Genomic DNA, 15,833 nt, shown 5'->3' on the forward strand with positions numbered 1-15,833 from the left:
TGCTCTCAGCTCGGACCTCCGGAAACAAGCAATTTCCTCTATTAGTATTGTTTGTGTCTCAACTAGTCCTCAAGCTTAGATATCCAGGAAGCAATATATTTTCTAACATAGGAGTCATCTGCGTTCATATCCTTGATCTGGAGATGTCCTTGTTCACGTAACACAGGATCTCCCGCCAAATTAATCTGTTGTTTGTGGGATAAAAAGAAGAAAAAACATGTATTTACAGATACAGTATGTACATAATCTTAAAGCTGTAATTTTTTAATTGTCCTTTTGTTAAACAGTGTAATCATTGTTGCTATATCATAATTTATTTTGGGATGGGAACAGCAACTGTGTTTTTGTTATTTTTGTGTCTTCTATCTGATTATATGAAGAACAGTGGTAGATTTACGCCTTCAGTAAAGTCCTGCCTATGTAAGCAGGATTTAGCCTTGCTCTTGAAATATCTATTCAGCCCTTTCATCCAGCCCGTCATTAATCATCGAGTCATGAAGATTGAAGAAAACATGCTCTCTCTAGTTTTATATGGTGCCGTGAACTCACAGCCGCCTCAACTGTTGGCTAACTTGAGTGTCCCAGTCACCAGTTCATCCTATGACCACCACCCACTCTTCCCAGTTACGTAATAGTTTACAATACAGAGCATTTAGTGGCGCTCGGTACATAGTGTACTGCTTCCTGTCTGTAATTGGGTCTGTTCTTAATTACAAAAGGAGCAACCCTCGCATCAGTGGAGATACTGTAGTGAATAGTGTGGTGTACAGTACTTGTACTGAGGGAACTCGATGGACCATCTAATTGCTCTAATGAAGGACCTTTTTCTTTTCTGTTCAATTAAGTAGATCCATCATTCCCGTATTGGATGTCTTAAACCTCCTGATTACTGGTTATCCCTTTAACTCATGTCCATTCCAACCTGTGTGGATTTCACCCACTTAAGGGCAAAGTTAAAGAGGAAAGCTCTTTGAATATTCTGTTATGAAGGGAAAAAAAAGAAAAGATTATGATAGTATAGGTTTCCATTTAGCACCTTGATTTAACATGCAGGCATGTTTGATTACAATTTAGTTTTTTTTTTTTTCTTGTCTTTGCTGTCATAGATTTTTTGTCATATTTGCTGGTGGGATGTGAATGGCCCACAGTGTTGTCATGTTACATCCAGACTGGGCGAGCTTGTTCAAAGATGGTTTGGATACATGTTTAATGCTGGCTGGTTAGTTGTTAACCAGAAGCTTGTTTACTACTGCCTGTGCTACTGAGATTTCATGAGGTTCTCCTCCATTCTGAATCAAGCGAACCCATATTTGATTTCAAGCATTTCAAATACTGTAGAGTAGCATAGTTGGCATGACTCCAGTACAGTAACTGTGTGTTTGTGCCTGCAAGCAAGCATATAGCAGATACAGTACACACATCGGTGCGAGAATGAATGAAAGGATTTCTGTACTGTAATTGAACATTGGAGATCTGGACTTGGAAGAGTGAACCATGGAAGAGTTGAAAAGGAACCCGTCTGCACCATAGAACAGTCCCCATTCCAGCATGTTGCATAAGTCTATACATCCAAACTCACAGAAGGAGTTACTGTGGTAACTGTGGGGGACTAACAGGGCATCCATTCACCATTCATGTACATCGCTTTCATCGCTATAATTAGTCCTCTTTGGGTGCCCTTATCTGCCCCATTGTGCCTCTACGTGCTAGCTTCTCTACGGCCTGTATTCAGTAGGATTTCAAAGCATGGATACTGTATGTCATTGGAAACGCTGCCAGTGTCCCATCACGCCTTTTGTAGAACACAGGTCTGGGGAACATGGCGTACTGTGCTCGGAGATCAATCTCAATTCACCGTACTGCATGCATGTGCTGCCAAGATCCCACATGAACATGATAGATAATACCAAACGGAGTCACACTCATTTTTGGGAGAGAAAGTATCTCAAATGTTTTTTGGGAGAGAATAGACAGATGCCAAGGAGTCAACAACCCGTTACCCTGCCTTAGAACTCTGTCACTCGCTGAAATAAACAGCATATCCAATTCCGTGCTCAGCTTGGTTCTCCCATTTCCATGTATAAAGTCTACTGTATCTATGAAGTTGAAAAAAACTCATCTGAAGGTAATATTAGTAGCCATGTGGTCTCTCTGTATGTAGAAGGAGGACAGTTTAAAAGTTGTCTGTCATTTTGTGTCATACATGACTCATATCTAGCGGCCTGCTTTTTAAGGTTTGGCCACACATGCTACGTTTTGTTTTTTTGAAATAACTGCCAAACAGTCTGTAACCATTTTGTCCTGTTTGTAACGATGTACCAACATGCAAACGATGCATAGCACACAGCAGGTTTTGGAGGGGCTTAGCACTTTTCTGTTTTATTTCAGTTTTACAGCAGACTGCCTACTGTGACTGTGTGGCGCCGAAGCAGTTTACTTTGGTTTACATCTCTGTAAGAGGAGATTTGTTTGAAGGTTGTTTGATTTTGCAGTTGATCTCCTAACCGTTTCTTATGGTTGTACAATATGTATCATACCAGAGAAAACAAATCTGTTGGGTACATAGGTTTATTTATTGTGCTGTCCATCAGAGTTTGGTCCACACATACATTTGAATTAGACTTAAATATAGAAAAGATTTAGATATCAGTTATTATTAATGTAAAAACTGTACAAATCTGTTTCCACCATTGAGGTACAGTTCCTGTCATAGCTGCAGTACTACTGTAGTAGCTTTGTTAATGGAAAAGTAATATATGTCAGCAACATATGATTCATTTTGGTTTGAATATGTGGAATAGGTTTTAAAGTCTAAATATATGGAATATATTACTCTATGTATGACTTTAGCATTTCAGTGTATGCATACTTTATGATGAATGAGTACTATTTTGGTTGTTGTAAAATTATTTGAGCCTGGCAATAGTTTGTCATAATACACATTCCCATATTATGTGGTATATTTTGAATCACCTACTACTGTATATTTGAAATCATATTGACATGTATTACTCTTTCCTCTTGGGAATAGGATTCCCAGTTATGAAGCTGAAATGATGGGACCAACCACAGAGAGACAGTCAAATCATTTTCTCTGTTTTCTTGTTTCTGATTTAGATTTCTCTTGATCACCCATGTTCTGCTTGTAGAGCTGTACTGCAAAGGGGAACTGTACTCTGAGGACAAATACATGTTTGGAAGGCATTTGCAGCCTATGTTTGTACACAAACTGTTAAATAAATCTCCTGTATCTATGTATAAATGTCTCTCCATGCGTTTTACTATAGGCGTCATGTTTGACAACTTAAGTGCAGACATTCAGCTTTGAGGGTATTTACATCCAAATCAGGTGAGCGTGTAGGAACAACACATTTTATATGAGGTGGTACCCCTCTTTTTAAGGGACCAAAAGTAATTGGACAAACTAACAATCATAAATCAAATTGTCATTTTTAATATTTATATTTAATATGTGATTATCTTATCACCTTCATAAGATTTCCATCAAGAACTATAGTTTGCAGTGACATCATTACAATCATACTGAATGATGAGAAATGGTATAGTGCTACTGTAGGAGCGTATGGAAGTAGGAGAGGAGGGCTTTCCTTGTGTTCTTGTGTCCTTGTGTCCTTTCCTTCCGCGTCACCGGACCTCCCACATTTCCCCATCATCAAACTGGGAGTTCTCGTTCCCCTCGTCCTGTCAAAAGAGAAGGAAATGGCATGGACGCCCAGGATGGATGGTGAAATATCATGGCCATATTGAAAATTGAATCCGATTTCAACAGCTATAAACTAAACTAAACCAAACCAGGTAATATCGTGTTTGTTGTTGATTTTGTAATTAACAACTATTTGTTTTATCAGCTGCCCGGTCAGTTAGCTAGCCTGCTAGCCACCATAGCTAGCTAGCTACAGTACACAGTAACTAACTAGCCAGTTTCTCTATTGACCATGGGAGTCTTTAGCTAGGAATATCATGTCTGTCAAACTTCCCTACAGGCAATAAACACTTCTAGTTGTCAATATTCCCTGATAGTTGGGCAGTAGATACGCTAGCCACATTTAGCTAGCTAATGTTAGGAATGATGTCGACTGAATTAGGATTGGATAGTTAAAGTAGAAACCCTAGCAGGCTAACGTTAACTGTCTAACTAAGCTGTCTCCTTTTCTAGCTAGATACGTACTAGCAGGCTAGTGTGACATTTTTATTAGCTATCTAGGTATGACATCATTACCTATATATTGTGTTACCACGGTGTCAGTGTCCTGCTGAAGCGGTTTGAATCATGACAGTGATGATGTTTCACACTATGCAACTAAAGATATGTTATCACTTGCCTTGTGATGATCCATTCAGCTGCTTGGCACAAGAATTCAGCAACTGTCATGAGCCACATGCATGCTGAGCTTTCTTTTTTCCAAACAGACAACTGTGTCGACCTTTATTGCCAGTAGCACATCCATTCCTCATATCCCCAACATTCCTCTAACCTGTGAGGTCCCCGTATGTGGGGGGTGGGGGTGGGGAGAGGGTCTGTGTTGTGAAGAGGTCACAGTGGAGCTGTGAATTTCCATACCTGTTCTACTTTCTCTACAGGCAATATGCATGAACAAACTGCAGGCCTATCATCTTTCCAGTTGTGATTTGGCGTCTGTGATTCCATTCGAAGCGCATTCCTGTCCAGTGGCGTTGAACTCTAGTGAACCAATAAAGTCTGATAGGGTACCTGTCAGAAAACATCTGGTGTTGTAAATAATAAAAGTGGACGGTCTCTTCAAACAGACGGCTGGCGGTGTTGGAAGCTGTCCCTCTCTTTCTCAAACTCATACCTTCACAGTCAGTCGCTGTCTGAGTGGAACAAGCTGTTTTCTCACTGAATCGAAGGTGATTCAGTCAGGGTAGCTAGTGCTGTGCTCAGCTGTGTGGTCAGCTTGACTTGGGTCATCAAACAAACTTACTTACAGTATCAGTCATCTACTCTGCTCTCTGGTGTCATTCACTATCCACCATCTTTGGATCAGTGACAGGTGTAACCCCTTTACCTTGTCTCTAAGACCTGTTGGATCTGGTTTGACCTGTAATTGGATCAATCAGAAGATAGTGAATGACACTAGGTGGTGTGGATCCAAATATATTGTTTTGTTTCATTTCTTTATTTACACATACTGTTTGAGAGAATGTAAAAAGATATACTATTTACATACAATATGAAGGAGAATTGGCTAAAAACCCTCCAGTGGCTTGAAAAGTGGCATTCTCCATGCTGCATATCACAGGAAGTGTGATGGTGTGATGGGCTGTTTGTCTTTTTGTTCAGACATTTTGTGTCTCTTTTCCTAAATGCTGTACTCTTGGGATGTGTGGGGTACAACTGGGCTTTGAAGATTATTTCGGAAGGCAGACCTTAGGATTTAGGCGCATAGAAAATGAGGCCAAGAACAACCGGGGGATATCATGTCTTGTAGGTTTTTTGTTTTTTTTGCCTCTGACTTCTCTGTCTCTGAGAGAAGACCCAATACGCTATTTAACACATGGAATTGAAACAACAGAAACACATCTGGGACTTTAGATGTTTAGGCCTCTCCTCATTTCACCCTCCAAATTGGGGGACAGCTCCCTACCCCCATGTTATGATTTCCAGAGTTACGTTATGATTTCCAGAGTGTTGTCCTATCCATCCCCAGGGAACCCCTTTCTACCCCGACTCCCTGGATCTCACATAACATATTAGAACAAATGTTTACGCTCTACTGCTTGGATGTTGATTGTTTTGACTTGGCCTATACGTTTGTGTAATGAAGACATTCCTCTGATACTTCACAGGCCGAACTCCCTTCTCCTCAGTGACACCAGGGAGCTGAGCGATGTAGGCCAGCTAGGTGAGACTGGTCCTCACTAGTACACCTGCACCCACCGATTCTGACCCATCTGGTTCAAGCAGACTCATGAATAATAGCATAATCCTTCATAGTCAGCCTCTTTGGTTGAATATTCCTATCGTATTACAGAGATGCAGCACTAGGCTCAGTGATAGATTGATTGATTGATTTTATTTATTTTTAAGACAGGGACAAGGTACAGTAGACATTTACCCTATAGAATAGGGAGAGCTGCACTGTACAAGGTTATAGCTTAACAGCTAATTTCCACCCGCAGTAACCTCTTGTTGGTTGAATAGTAAGCTGCTACTCCCTACAGGGTGTTTCAACCCCAGCGATCCGTGCGCTCTGCAGTAGCTGGACTGTCTGCTGTCAGTCAGGTTAGGTGTGCTGTGTCTGGGGCATGGGCGGGGGCTGGCTTTGTTTGGTCTGGATTTCAAACAGATCAAGTTCAAGGAGGCAGGGGGGTGGTAGGGGGTTCAGCTACAAAGAAGGGCTCTGTGGATAGACTCTAGCTTACCTGTCGTTATACCGAACGTTCAAAGCTTTTATGTATACAGTACTGAAGAATAGATTACAGGGAGGGACATGTGGTCGTATTGGTTTGGGTCGTATCTGATAATAGGTGGTGAGTGGACTGTTGGTCTGACTAGTCCCGGCTGGAGTCTGTTTGTGATGTACTGGGGTTAGGCCTGCAGTGTGTTAACCATCAGATTGAACTCATTCTTTTTGACAGTAGCCATGCCCTCTCCCTCTTGGTACGAACGCTACCTTTCAAACTGCTCCTGGAAGTGAAATGTTATGACAACAACAATAACAGCCCTGTCTGGATACCGTTTATCGAGGCCAGCCTCCAGGCCTGCGCGCACGCACGCACGCACACACACACACACACACACACACACACACACACACACACACACACACACACACACACACACACACAGGCTCATCATGCCTTTTAAGGCAGCCTAGACCACCGCTGCTGCTGCTGTTGCTGCAGTAGAGCTGGCCATGATGATGTGATAAGGGAGGAAGCCACTCTGGGCGTTTAAGACCCTCCAATCACATGGCTTGTGTGCTTTCAAACCTGCATCCAACTGTGATTGTGTGTGTGCGCGTGTGTGTGTGTGTGTGTGTGTGTGTGTATGTCTTGGAGAGAGATAGTGCAAGCCGTTTGTATATAAATAGGCCACAGCACGGAGACGGGATATATAGGTTACATGTCTTCCTCTGATTGGACAACAGGGCAGGGGAATGATTGGATGATTAGATGACTTAACTGGACACAAGGAGCACACAGGGATTGAAAGTTATTTATCCTACAGCAGCTCCTTTAGCTAGAACCCGTCATGTGCTCTCCCAGGAAAACAACAGCCTCAGGCATGAGGTAAGTTCGTAGTCAACTGCTTTATCCAGGATAATGTGAAACTTGTTGAAGTGTTTGACTGCATCGCATAGCCCTCGTGAGAGTTTTGTTACGTTTTGGATTCAGCTTTTAAGAGCGTTTACTTGGATATGGAGCGTTGCGAAGTTGTGTCATCTTTCCTTCCTACTAATTTTCTACTATTGCGCTAGCCGATGCCTACTTCTGATAGCCTATAGGTAGCATTTTGATACTTCCGAATCACTGAAACATACAGTGAGACTAGCCTAGTTTTACTGAACCGTTTCTAAACCGAGCCTCTGTGCTGACTCCTACTGTTGCTCTGAATCTCTATTTGTGTGTTTTCCTGGTGCAGGTTACGTTGTAACGTTAAATGTCGGAGAGACCTGCAGCCCAGTATGAGGAAGGCGAGCAGGCCTGCGCCCGGCGTGTCCAAAGCCACCACAGGCACCAGTAAGACCCAGGCAGTAGATAGAAGCAACACTACCATGGGCACAGCCGGCAAGACTACCACCAAGACCTCTGCCCCCCTCTCTAAGGTAGATAAACACACACAATAAGATAAAAACCAAGATGGAGGAATTGTTTTGGCTTTCATGTGTTATTGATAACCAGCATTTGGAATGGGCTGTGTGTTTTTAAAGCCAGCAAGTAGCCTAACTTAACCTAAACTACCCTAGAACCACAAGCCCGGTAGTTGTGGTGCGATTGCCTCCGTGTTTGCCGTCTGTCTCCAGGCAAAGAGCAGCGATGACCTCCCATCAGCCACCACTACAGGAGGAGGAGCCTCCACAGCTGCGGCTAAAACAAAGAAGATTAGCTCCTCCCACTCCTCGACCGTCTCCAGCACTGGTGCCAGCAGCTCAGAGGGCAGGACGAAGACCAGCTCAGGTGTGGCACAGAGGATTAAAGTCTCTAAATTAATTTACTCTCTGTTATAAGAAACACATTTCTCAATGTACAGAAACATCCTTACATAGCCTATTAATGCCACATTGCTTATTGTAATCGATCATTCTCCTGAGCTGGTATGACTTTGCACTTTTGATATGTAAGCTGTCCGTCCTGTGGTGACTCTACAGCCAGGCGTGGGCCGTCCTCGGTGGCCAAGGATCCCAGCTCGACCCGGGAGGGCCTGAGGGAGCGTTCCAGGACCAACGGCGCCAGCAGGAAACCCGCCGGACCCTCCGAGACCTCGGGCCCGCCCAAGAGACTCCGCAGCAGGGCGGTGGCCGAGTCAGAGTCCCGCATGAGCAAGTCCAGATCGGACGGGCAGATCAGCGACAAGGTGGTTCTCGAGACGCGGGTCAACGACCTGCTGGGCCTGGCCAAGAGCAAAGACGTCGAGATCGTCCACCTGCGCGGCGAGCTCAGGACCATCCGGGTCCAGCTGGGCCTCCCCGAGGAAGAGGAGGAGGAGGAGGGAGAGGAAGAGGAGGGAGGAGGCAGGGAGGAGGGGGAGGGGGAGGCGACCGCCGCCGCCGCGGCCCCCCTCCCCCGGGAGAAAGGGGAGAGGGAAGCCCCCGCTCTGATGACGGCAGACGTGGAGTCCACCCTGCTGCTGCTGCAGGACCAGAACCAGGGCATCCGCGGGGAGCTGAACCTGCTGAAGAGCGAGAACCGCATGCTGAAAGACCGGCTCAACGCGCTGGGGTTCTCCCTGGAGCAGAGGCTGGAGAGCCCCCACAAGGCCCTGCGCCTCCCCTCCCTCAGCCCGGAGCCGGCGGGCGTCAATGGGCACTGCGGTATGGGCGGCGCCCTGGTCGCCGCCGCCTCCTCGTCCTCCTCCTCCCTCCCGGGCGCCTCCCCTCACGGCTCCGCCCCCGGCTCGACCCGTAGCTCCACGGAGGACCTCCTGGCGGAGCCGCGGGGCCGCGCCCTCTCCCCGGAGGTGGCCGACAGCGAGTGCAGCGAGGCCTACCAGCCGATCACGTCCAGCGACGACGCCCTGGACGCTCCCTCCGGCTCCGCCTCCGCCTGCGGCTCCTCCTCTGAGTCGGAGGGCTGCGGAGGGCTGCCCGGGGGCGGCGGCGGCGGCGGGGGGGGGCGGTCCTCGCGGCGGGGCGGAAGCGGCGGCGCCAGCGAGGTGTCGGTGGCGTGCCTGACGGAGCGGATCCACCAGATGGAGGAGAACCAGCACAGCACCTGCGAGGAGCTCCAGGCCACCCTGCAGGAGCTGGCCGATCTCCAGCAGATCGCCCAGGAGCTGAGCGCCGAAAACGAGCGCCTGGGCGAGGAGAAGGCCCTCCTGGTGGACTCGCTGTGCCAGCAGGGCGACCGGCTGGAGCTCTACGGCCGGCAGATGGACTACTTCCGGGGCCTGCTGGACGAGCACCGCGTCCCCTACGCCCCGACCGACGGCGGCGAGGCGGCTAAGAGCGGCTGCTACCTGGAGCTGGAGCGCCGCTACGCCGAGCTGAGCGAGGGCGCCCGCTTCGAGCGCGAGCAGCTGCTGGGGGTGCAGCAGCACCTGAGCGGGGCGCTGAACCTGGCCGAGCAGGACAACGCCGACGCCCAGGGCCTGATCTCGGCGCTGAAGGAGCGCGTCCACCTGGCGGAGAGGACGGCAGAGATGGAGCGCCGGGAGCGGGGGGCGGCGGCCGGCGAGCTGGAGGCCCTGCGGGAGGCGGCGGGCGGCGAGCAGGCGGAGCTCGTCCGCTGCAGGGCCCAGCTGGAGCAGGAGAGGCAGCGGGTGGCGGAGCTCTACGCCATCCACAACGCCGGCGAGCGCACGGACATACGCCACCTGCTGGAGAGCGAGCGGCGCGACAAGGAGAGGGCGGAGACGGCGGCGGCCCAGCTGGAGGAGGAGCTCGGTCACACCAGGAACGAGGCGGCCCGGCTGCAGGCCGGCATCAGCAAGGTGAGTGTGTGACCTCTAACCTCGCTCTCGGGATAGAGGAGGGACATGTAGATGTCGGGAACGGATCGGGCTAGGCCTCGGTCAAGGAGCTGAATAATCGTTCGATTACATTAGTGGCAGGGTCAGTACAGTATGTATCGCCCCCATTTCATCGCATCGCATTGCCTCCGTGTAAAACGCTGGATATAAATAAAGTTTGATTTTATATATAAAAACTGAGTTTGAACCTCTCAGTGAGCTCGGTATTAACTTCAGTCCTGGGCTGGCTGGTGTGCTCCGCCCCCTCATCCTGGCTCACGGTTTCACCGTATCTGTGCGCGTTCGGCGCCGTAAGCGCCGCCGTCCATTCCCGCGCGTGTAAGTGCGCCCGCGCGCGTCTTCGTCTCTCGCTCAGCTGCAGGACGACTTCCGGGCATTCCGCGACGAGGTCCAGAAGCAGCTGGCGGAGCAGAAGCGCGCCCTGGCCCAGCAGTGCTCCGAGCTGGAGGAGAGGGAGACGGAGATCGCCGACATGAAGGAGACCATCTTCGAGCTGGAGGACGAGGTGGAGCAGCACCGAGTCGTCAAGCTCCATGACAACCTCAAGATCACCGACCTGGAGAGTGAGTGGAGGGTTCCATGGGGGGGGGGGGGGGGGTTGGGGGTCGGGGGGGTTGGTCTCAGATAAACGGTAGTGAGGGGGGATGCAGCTGGGGTCTGCAATTGGCAGCCTCCCAGTAAGAGGTTTCCGACGTTGATGGTCTCTAGGTCAATGTTTAACAAACTTAGAGAGACAGGTGTTTGGTGTGTGTTACAAGCAGAGTAACACTTCTGTCCATGGCCACTGGGTGGCGATGTGGTACCGTCATCTCCTCAGGAGTTGCTTATTCACTGGTTTCCATTCATTCATTCATTCATTCCTCACTGATATTGCTTTGCTCTTACAGACTCTGTGAAGAAGCTACAGGACCAAAAACATGACATGGAGCGAGATATCAAGATTCTTCATCGGAAGCTGCGGGTGCGTTTCTAAATAAAAGGGGAATAGAACCCAGAGCATTGTGGATCTCTCGGCTCTGGCCAGGTCTTATAAACACGCTTCATAGACTGACCCAACATGTCTGTTTTCTGAACTTGACCATGCAGAGAGTTACAAACATTTGCATGCTGACCGCAAAATGTGACCCCAGTGTGTTCTAATGATATCGTGTCCTATCTAATGGTGTGTGTGTGTGTGTATTGATGTTCGAGTTTGATCCTCGCCTTCTGCAGGAGGAGTCAATGGAGTGGCGTCAGTTCCAGGCTGACCTCCAGACAGCCGTGGTCGTTGCCAACGACATCAAGTCAGAGGCTCAGGAGGAGAACGGAGACCTGCGGCGCCGCCTGCTGGACACCCAGGAGAAGAACGAGAAGATGATGAAGGAGCTGGAGGACCTCAAAAACCGCAAGTATGTAGATCCCAGGAGATGGGAGTTGCTGTTTGTGACTGTGTGTGTGTGTGTGTGTGTGTGTGTGTGTGTGTGTGTGTGTGTGTGTGTGTGTGTGTGTGTGTGTGTGCTCAAGCTTGGTGACTAAGTGTGTGTGTGTGTGTGTGTGTACAAGCTTGGTGTGTGTGCGTGTGTGTGTTCAAGCTTAGTGACTGTGTGTGTGTGTGTGTGTGTTCAAGCTTGGTGACTGTGTGTGTGTGTGCGTGCATGTGTGTTCAAGCTTGGTGACGGCATTTGTGTGCGTGTGTGTGCGTGCGTTTGTGTGCGCTTGTGCGTGTGCGTGCGTAGCCCAGCCTGTACCAGTGTTGGAGGTATTGATGGATATCTCCATGTCTCAGGCAGGATGAGGAGAGGGGCCGGGTGTACAACTACATGAACGCGGTGGAGAGGGACCTGGCGGCCCTGAGACAGGGCATGGGCCTCAGCCGACGCTCCTCTACCTCCTCTGAGCCCTCCCCCACCGTCAAGACCCTCATCAAGAGCTTCGACAACGCTTCCACACCGGGTACAGTCAGCCAGCCAGCCAGCCAGTCAGCCAGCCAGCCAGCCAGCCAGCCAGCCAGCCAGACAGCCAGTCAGCCAGACAGTCAGTCATCCAGTCAGTCAGTCATCCAGCCAGCCAGCCAACCAGTCAGTCAGCCAGCCAGCCAGCCAGCCAGTCAGTCAGTCAGTAAGCCAGCCAGCCAGCCAGTCAGCTGTTTCAAGGCCCACTGTCCTGTCAGCAACGCCAGTCATCCCCTTTCCTCCTCTTCCTCCACCTCCTCCTCTTCACTCTCCACCTCCTCTTCTCTTCCTCCACCTCCTCCTCTTCACTCTCCACCTCCTCTTCTCTTCCTTCTCCTCCTCTTCACCCCCCTCCTCTTGTTCCACCTCCTCCTCCTTCTCTACCACCTCCTCCTCCTCTCATCCCCTCTCCTCCTCCTCCACATCTGCAGGCTCACCCACCACCCCTACAGCCACTCTGCCCCCGGTTGCCACGGCGATCGCCCGGACCCCCCTCAGCCCCAGCCCTCTAAAGACCCCACCTGCTGCCGCAGTGTCCCCCATTCAGGTAGACTCACCTGAGACACACACACACACACACACACACACACACAAATGAATCCTCTGAACAAACGCAAGAAGCCTTGTGTCGGAATCACAGTATTTTCTCTTCACCTACAGTAGATGAGTTGAGCAGATGTCAGATCCGCAGCTTTCATGTGGTTCCCCTGCCTCAGGGGTGAGTCACCATGATGACAGGAGGTCCTCTAGTTAGACCAGCCATTATTGGTCAGCAGTCAATCAGGATGTCCGCCCGGGGTTATCCGTGATGGAGGCACTGCCGAGACAGAGGCCACCTCAATGTGACAAAACAGGATGTTTTGTGTTTGCGGAAGACTTTTAAGAGGAAGGATAATTGCCATACTTCTGCTTTCAGATAACGCCTTTGCCGTCACTGGCTGCGGCTGCAAATTTCTGTTTAGAACAGACCTCACTACAAAGCTTGTGATTAATGGCTGGCTTTCAAGAAGCCATGTGTTGTGTTGTGAGTAGTTGGAGTTAAGCTTGTGTGTTGGCTGCCAGTGGCAGCGATATTGACCCTGTTCACCTCGTAGCTGCTCCAGATGTTCTCCCCAAGGGCCACAGAATCCAGTCCCTGCCAGGTGGAGAGAGGGAGTGAGGACTCAGGGGGTTATGGTAACCTAGCTAGATATGCTGTACTTTCATAGGGTTAGAAACGGTTTTCTTAAGATAAATTCCAGACCTCAAGATGTCCCTTTAGATTTGGTGAGTAAGAGTCTAATCTGTGACAAAAACATCCCGGAGACTAGGGCTCTTTTGATTTTACTTCAAGCGCTTGTAGGTAGTCTGGAGAACTGGAGAATGAAAATACAAAGAACATTTAGAAAAGCATCCCATTATGCTGGAAACGGCTCTCATCACACATTTCTTGGCATACTGCCATCGTTACCTCGGCTCAGTATTTCAACTTATCTGTGCATTTGTGTTGATTCCCTCACATTTTTCACAGGGGCACAGCAACTCTTATTCTAACAGTTTCTTAGACACGCAGGCCTCTATATCAATTCTAATACAGCAAAAACATAATTGTTACCAATACATAGAGTGGTGAAGTGATGTTGTCATTTTGTAGGTTTAAGTTGGCATTTCCGCCATTTGGTGTGTACTGTAGTCCCAAATCCCTATGGGAAAAATGAATGGGATTTGTGAAAATGACGAAAATAAGGTCCGTGTTTAACAGAGACTCCCAGAATAGAGTATGCTTTGTTCTAAAAGTTAAGATAGATCATTGATGATGGGTTTGTGAATTTTGGTTCTGAGGTTGATGTTATTGAAAGTGGGCTCAAATGGCTGCCTTTTTTCATAACCTGAGCTATGCTAGAGATAGTGAGATGTCCTAAACAGAATAAATACTACACATATAAACACAAAACTGCCCTGCTAGCTCAATATTGTACTGATATATGCAGATTTTTTTTCTCCATGGACAGATTTAGCTTCTACGATTGCAAATTTCATATGAATTTTTATACAGTAGCTAGTCCAGGGAAATGGCGGCACTTCAGAAAGACATTCTACTCATGTAGTCTATATAGTTTCAATGGTCAGCATTTTCACTAGCAACATCGAACTTAGAACTTGGAGTCTCTGTTAAACACACCTTATTTTTGGCATTATTTGCAAATCCCATTCATTTTTCCCATAGGGATTTTGGACTACACACCAAATAGTGGCAAATGCTAACTTTTCAGCCTACAAAGTGAAAATTAACACCTGCCACCGGCCAAATGCAGGTAAAATTTCCAATTGGCGACTAGATTTCGGAAGGCTATCTGAAAAAATATATATACTTGGCCGGTAGATTTTTTCATCTACAGTCCCCTTGGCAGGGGACTCACCGTGAGCCAAAAAGTTAATTTTCACCCCTGGTCTCACAAATTTTTCTCTCAGGGGTCTGGACCCACAAGGAGAGATTACTAAAACTGAAGTGATTGTATAGGTTCAGTGGTTCTCAATGTTTTTTGAGCTCTGGACCCCTGGCATACTGTATTTAGAAAAATCCTGAAGGACCCCCATCCCTAGTCTGGGTCCAGACTTTCAAATACACCCACTCCACAGCTGACTGATGGACTGTAACGAGCTGTAGCTGTAACGAGCTGTGTAACAAGCTGGCAAAGGAGTGTAACGAGCTGACATTCTGTCTGATATCAGGCTACCCCACACTACCTCCCCACAACAATATATATTATTCAGTAGCATGGCTGTCGCTATGGGCGGGCCATAGTTTAATTAATTAATAACATTTTTTTATTTTTTTATTAATCATAGTAACTTAAGATCCCTTATAAATGAAATTTATTAAATTAAGAAATAATGGTGTGTTTTTTGTTTGACGGCTGCCGTTCTGAAAAAGGAAGTTACGCTAATGTAGCGGTTAGCGCAAGTGTGATTTCAGTTGGGAGTCGAACTGAGCTGTGCACACTAGGCCACATTAACTGTCATCACAGGTTATAGGCCTACCCTTGCCCTAACTTTGAGGACATCTACCGCAACGTGTGAACTTTTTTTCAACGTTTTCTAAGTTTAACATACTATCAGTCAGAAGGAGAATGAGAGAGCTCAGTATAATTAGTATGCGTCAGTGCTGCACAAATACAATAGCATATTGTATCATCAAAAATAGTTCATTATAATTGTGCCCCCTCATGCAGTTCATATGCCCCGTTTAAGACTGAGCCCTAGCGACGGGTCTGTTTAGTAGGCCCATATGAGAAGCCATAACAGTCATTTATATTGTATTCATATTTAACATTAATGATCTTAACAGGCCAGTTTCAAGCTTTTTTCCCTACACTTTTGTACAAAAAGTAAAATTTAATGGCGAGGAAAAACCCACAACCAAAATATTGCTGGGGAAACCTTGGAGGATGGCCTTACAGGAACATATCCCTTCTAGGTTGATCATACATCTGGCCTACATGAAAGAACAATTCTTGACTGAGTTCAACTGAGTTTGTATGTTGAAAAGAATCTGATTACCAGAGACAGGTATGGTTATATGAAATCATATATTATATCTGTTTATACAGAGGTAAGATGTATATCAGTGTGGTGCACATAGGTTGTCTCCACAGACAGGCTGCTGCAGGGCCTCCAAGTCAGAGGTTGTTCAGCAAGACTGTCTCCTCCTACAGTGCCATAGAAGTCTCAGAGGATAGGAACAGACA

At 47.7% G+C, this 15,833-nt stretch overlaps 1 protein-coding gene across 1 annotated transcript in view; it reads left to right on the plus strand.

Annotated features, from left to right (window-relative positions):
• Positions 1–3,724: 3,724 nt before the first annotated feature.
• The window catches only part of specc1lb (sperm antigen with calponin homology and coiled-coil domains 1-like b), a 30,389-nt gene continuing 18,280 nt past the window's right edge, over positions 3,725–15,833 (plus strand). The window contains exons 1-9 of the mRNA XM_084442329.1: positions 3,725–3,816; positions 7,628–7,811; positions 8,010–8,163; positions 8,355–10,135; positions 10,530–10,737; positions 11,062–11,135; positions 11,387–11,562; positions 11,940–12,106; positions 12,537–12,652. Coding sequence (XP_084298455.1) covers positions 7,671–7,811; positions 8,010–8,163; positions 8,355–10,135; positions 10,530–10,737; positions 11,062–11,135; positions 11,387–11,562; positions 11,940–12,106; positions 12,537–12,652 — 2,817 coding nt within the window. The 5' untranslated portion in view covers positions 3,725–3,816; positions 7,628–7,670. The remainder of the gene's footprint in view (positions 3,817–7,627; positions 7,812–8,009; positions 8,164–8,354; positions 10,136–10,529; positions 10,738–11,061; positions 11,136–11,386; positions 11,563–11,939; positions 12,107–12,536; positions 12,653–15,833) is intronic.

This window comes from Borostomias antarcticus (assembly GCF_949987555.1).
Source record: "Borostomias antarcticus genome assembly, chromosome: 8".
Taxonomy (NCBI): Eukaryota; Metazoa; Chordata; class Actinopteri; order Stomiiformes; family Stomiidae; genus Borostomias; species Borostomias antarcticus.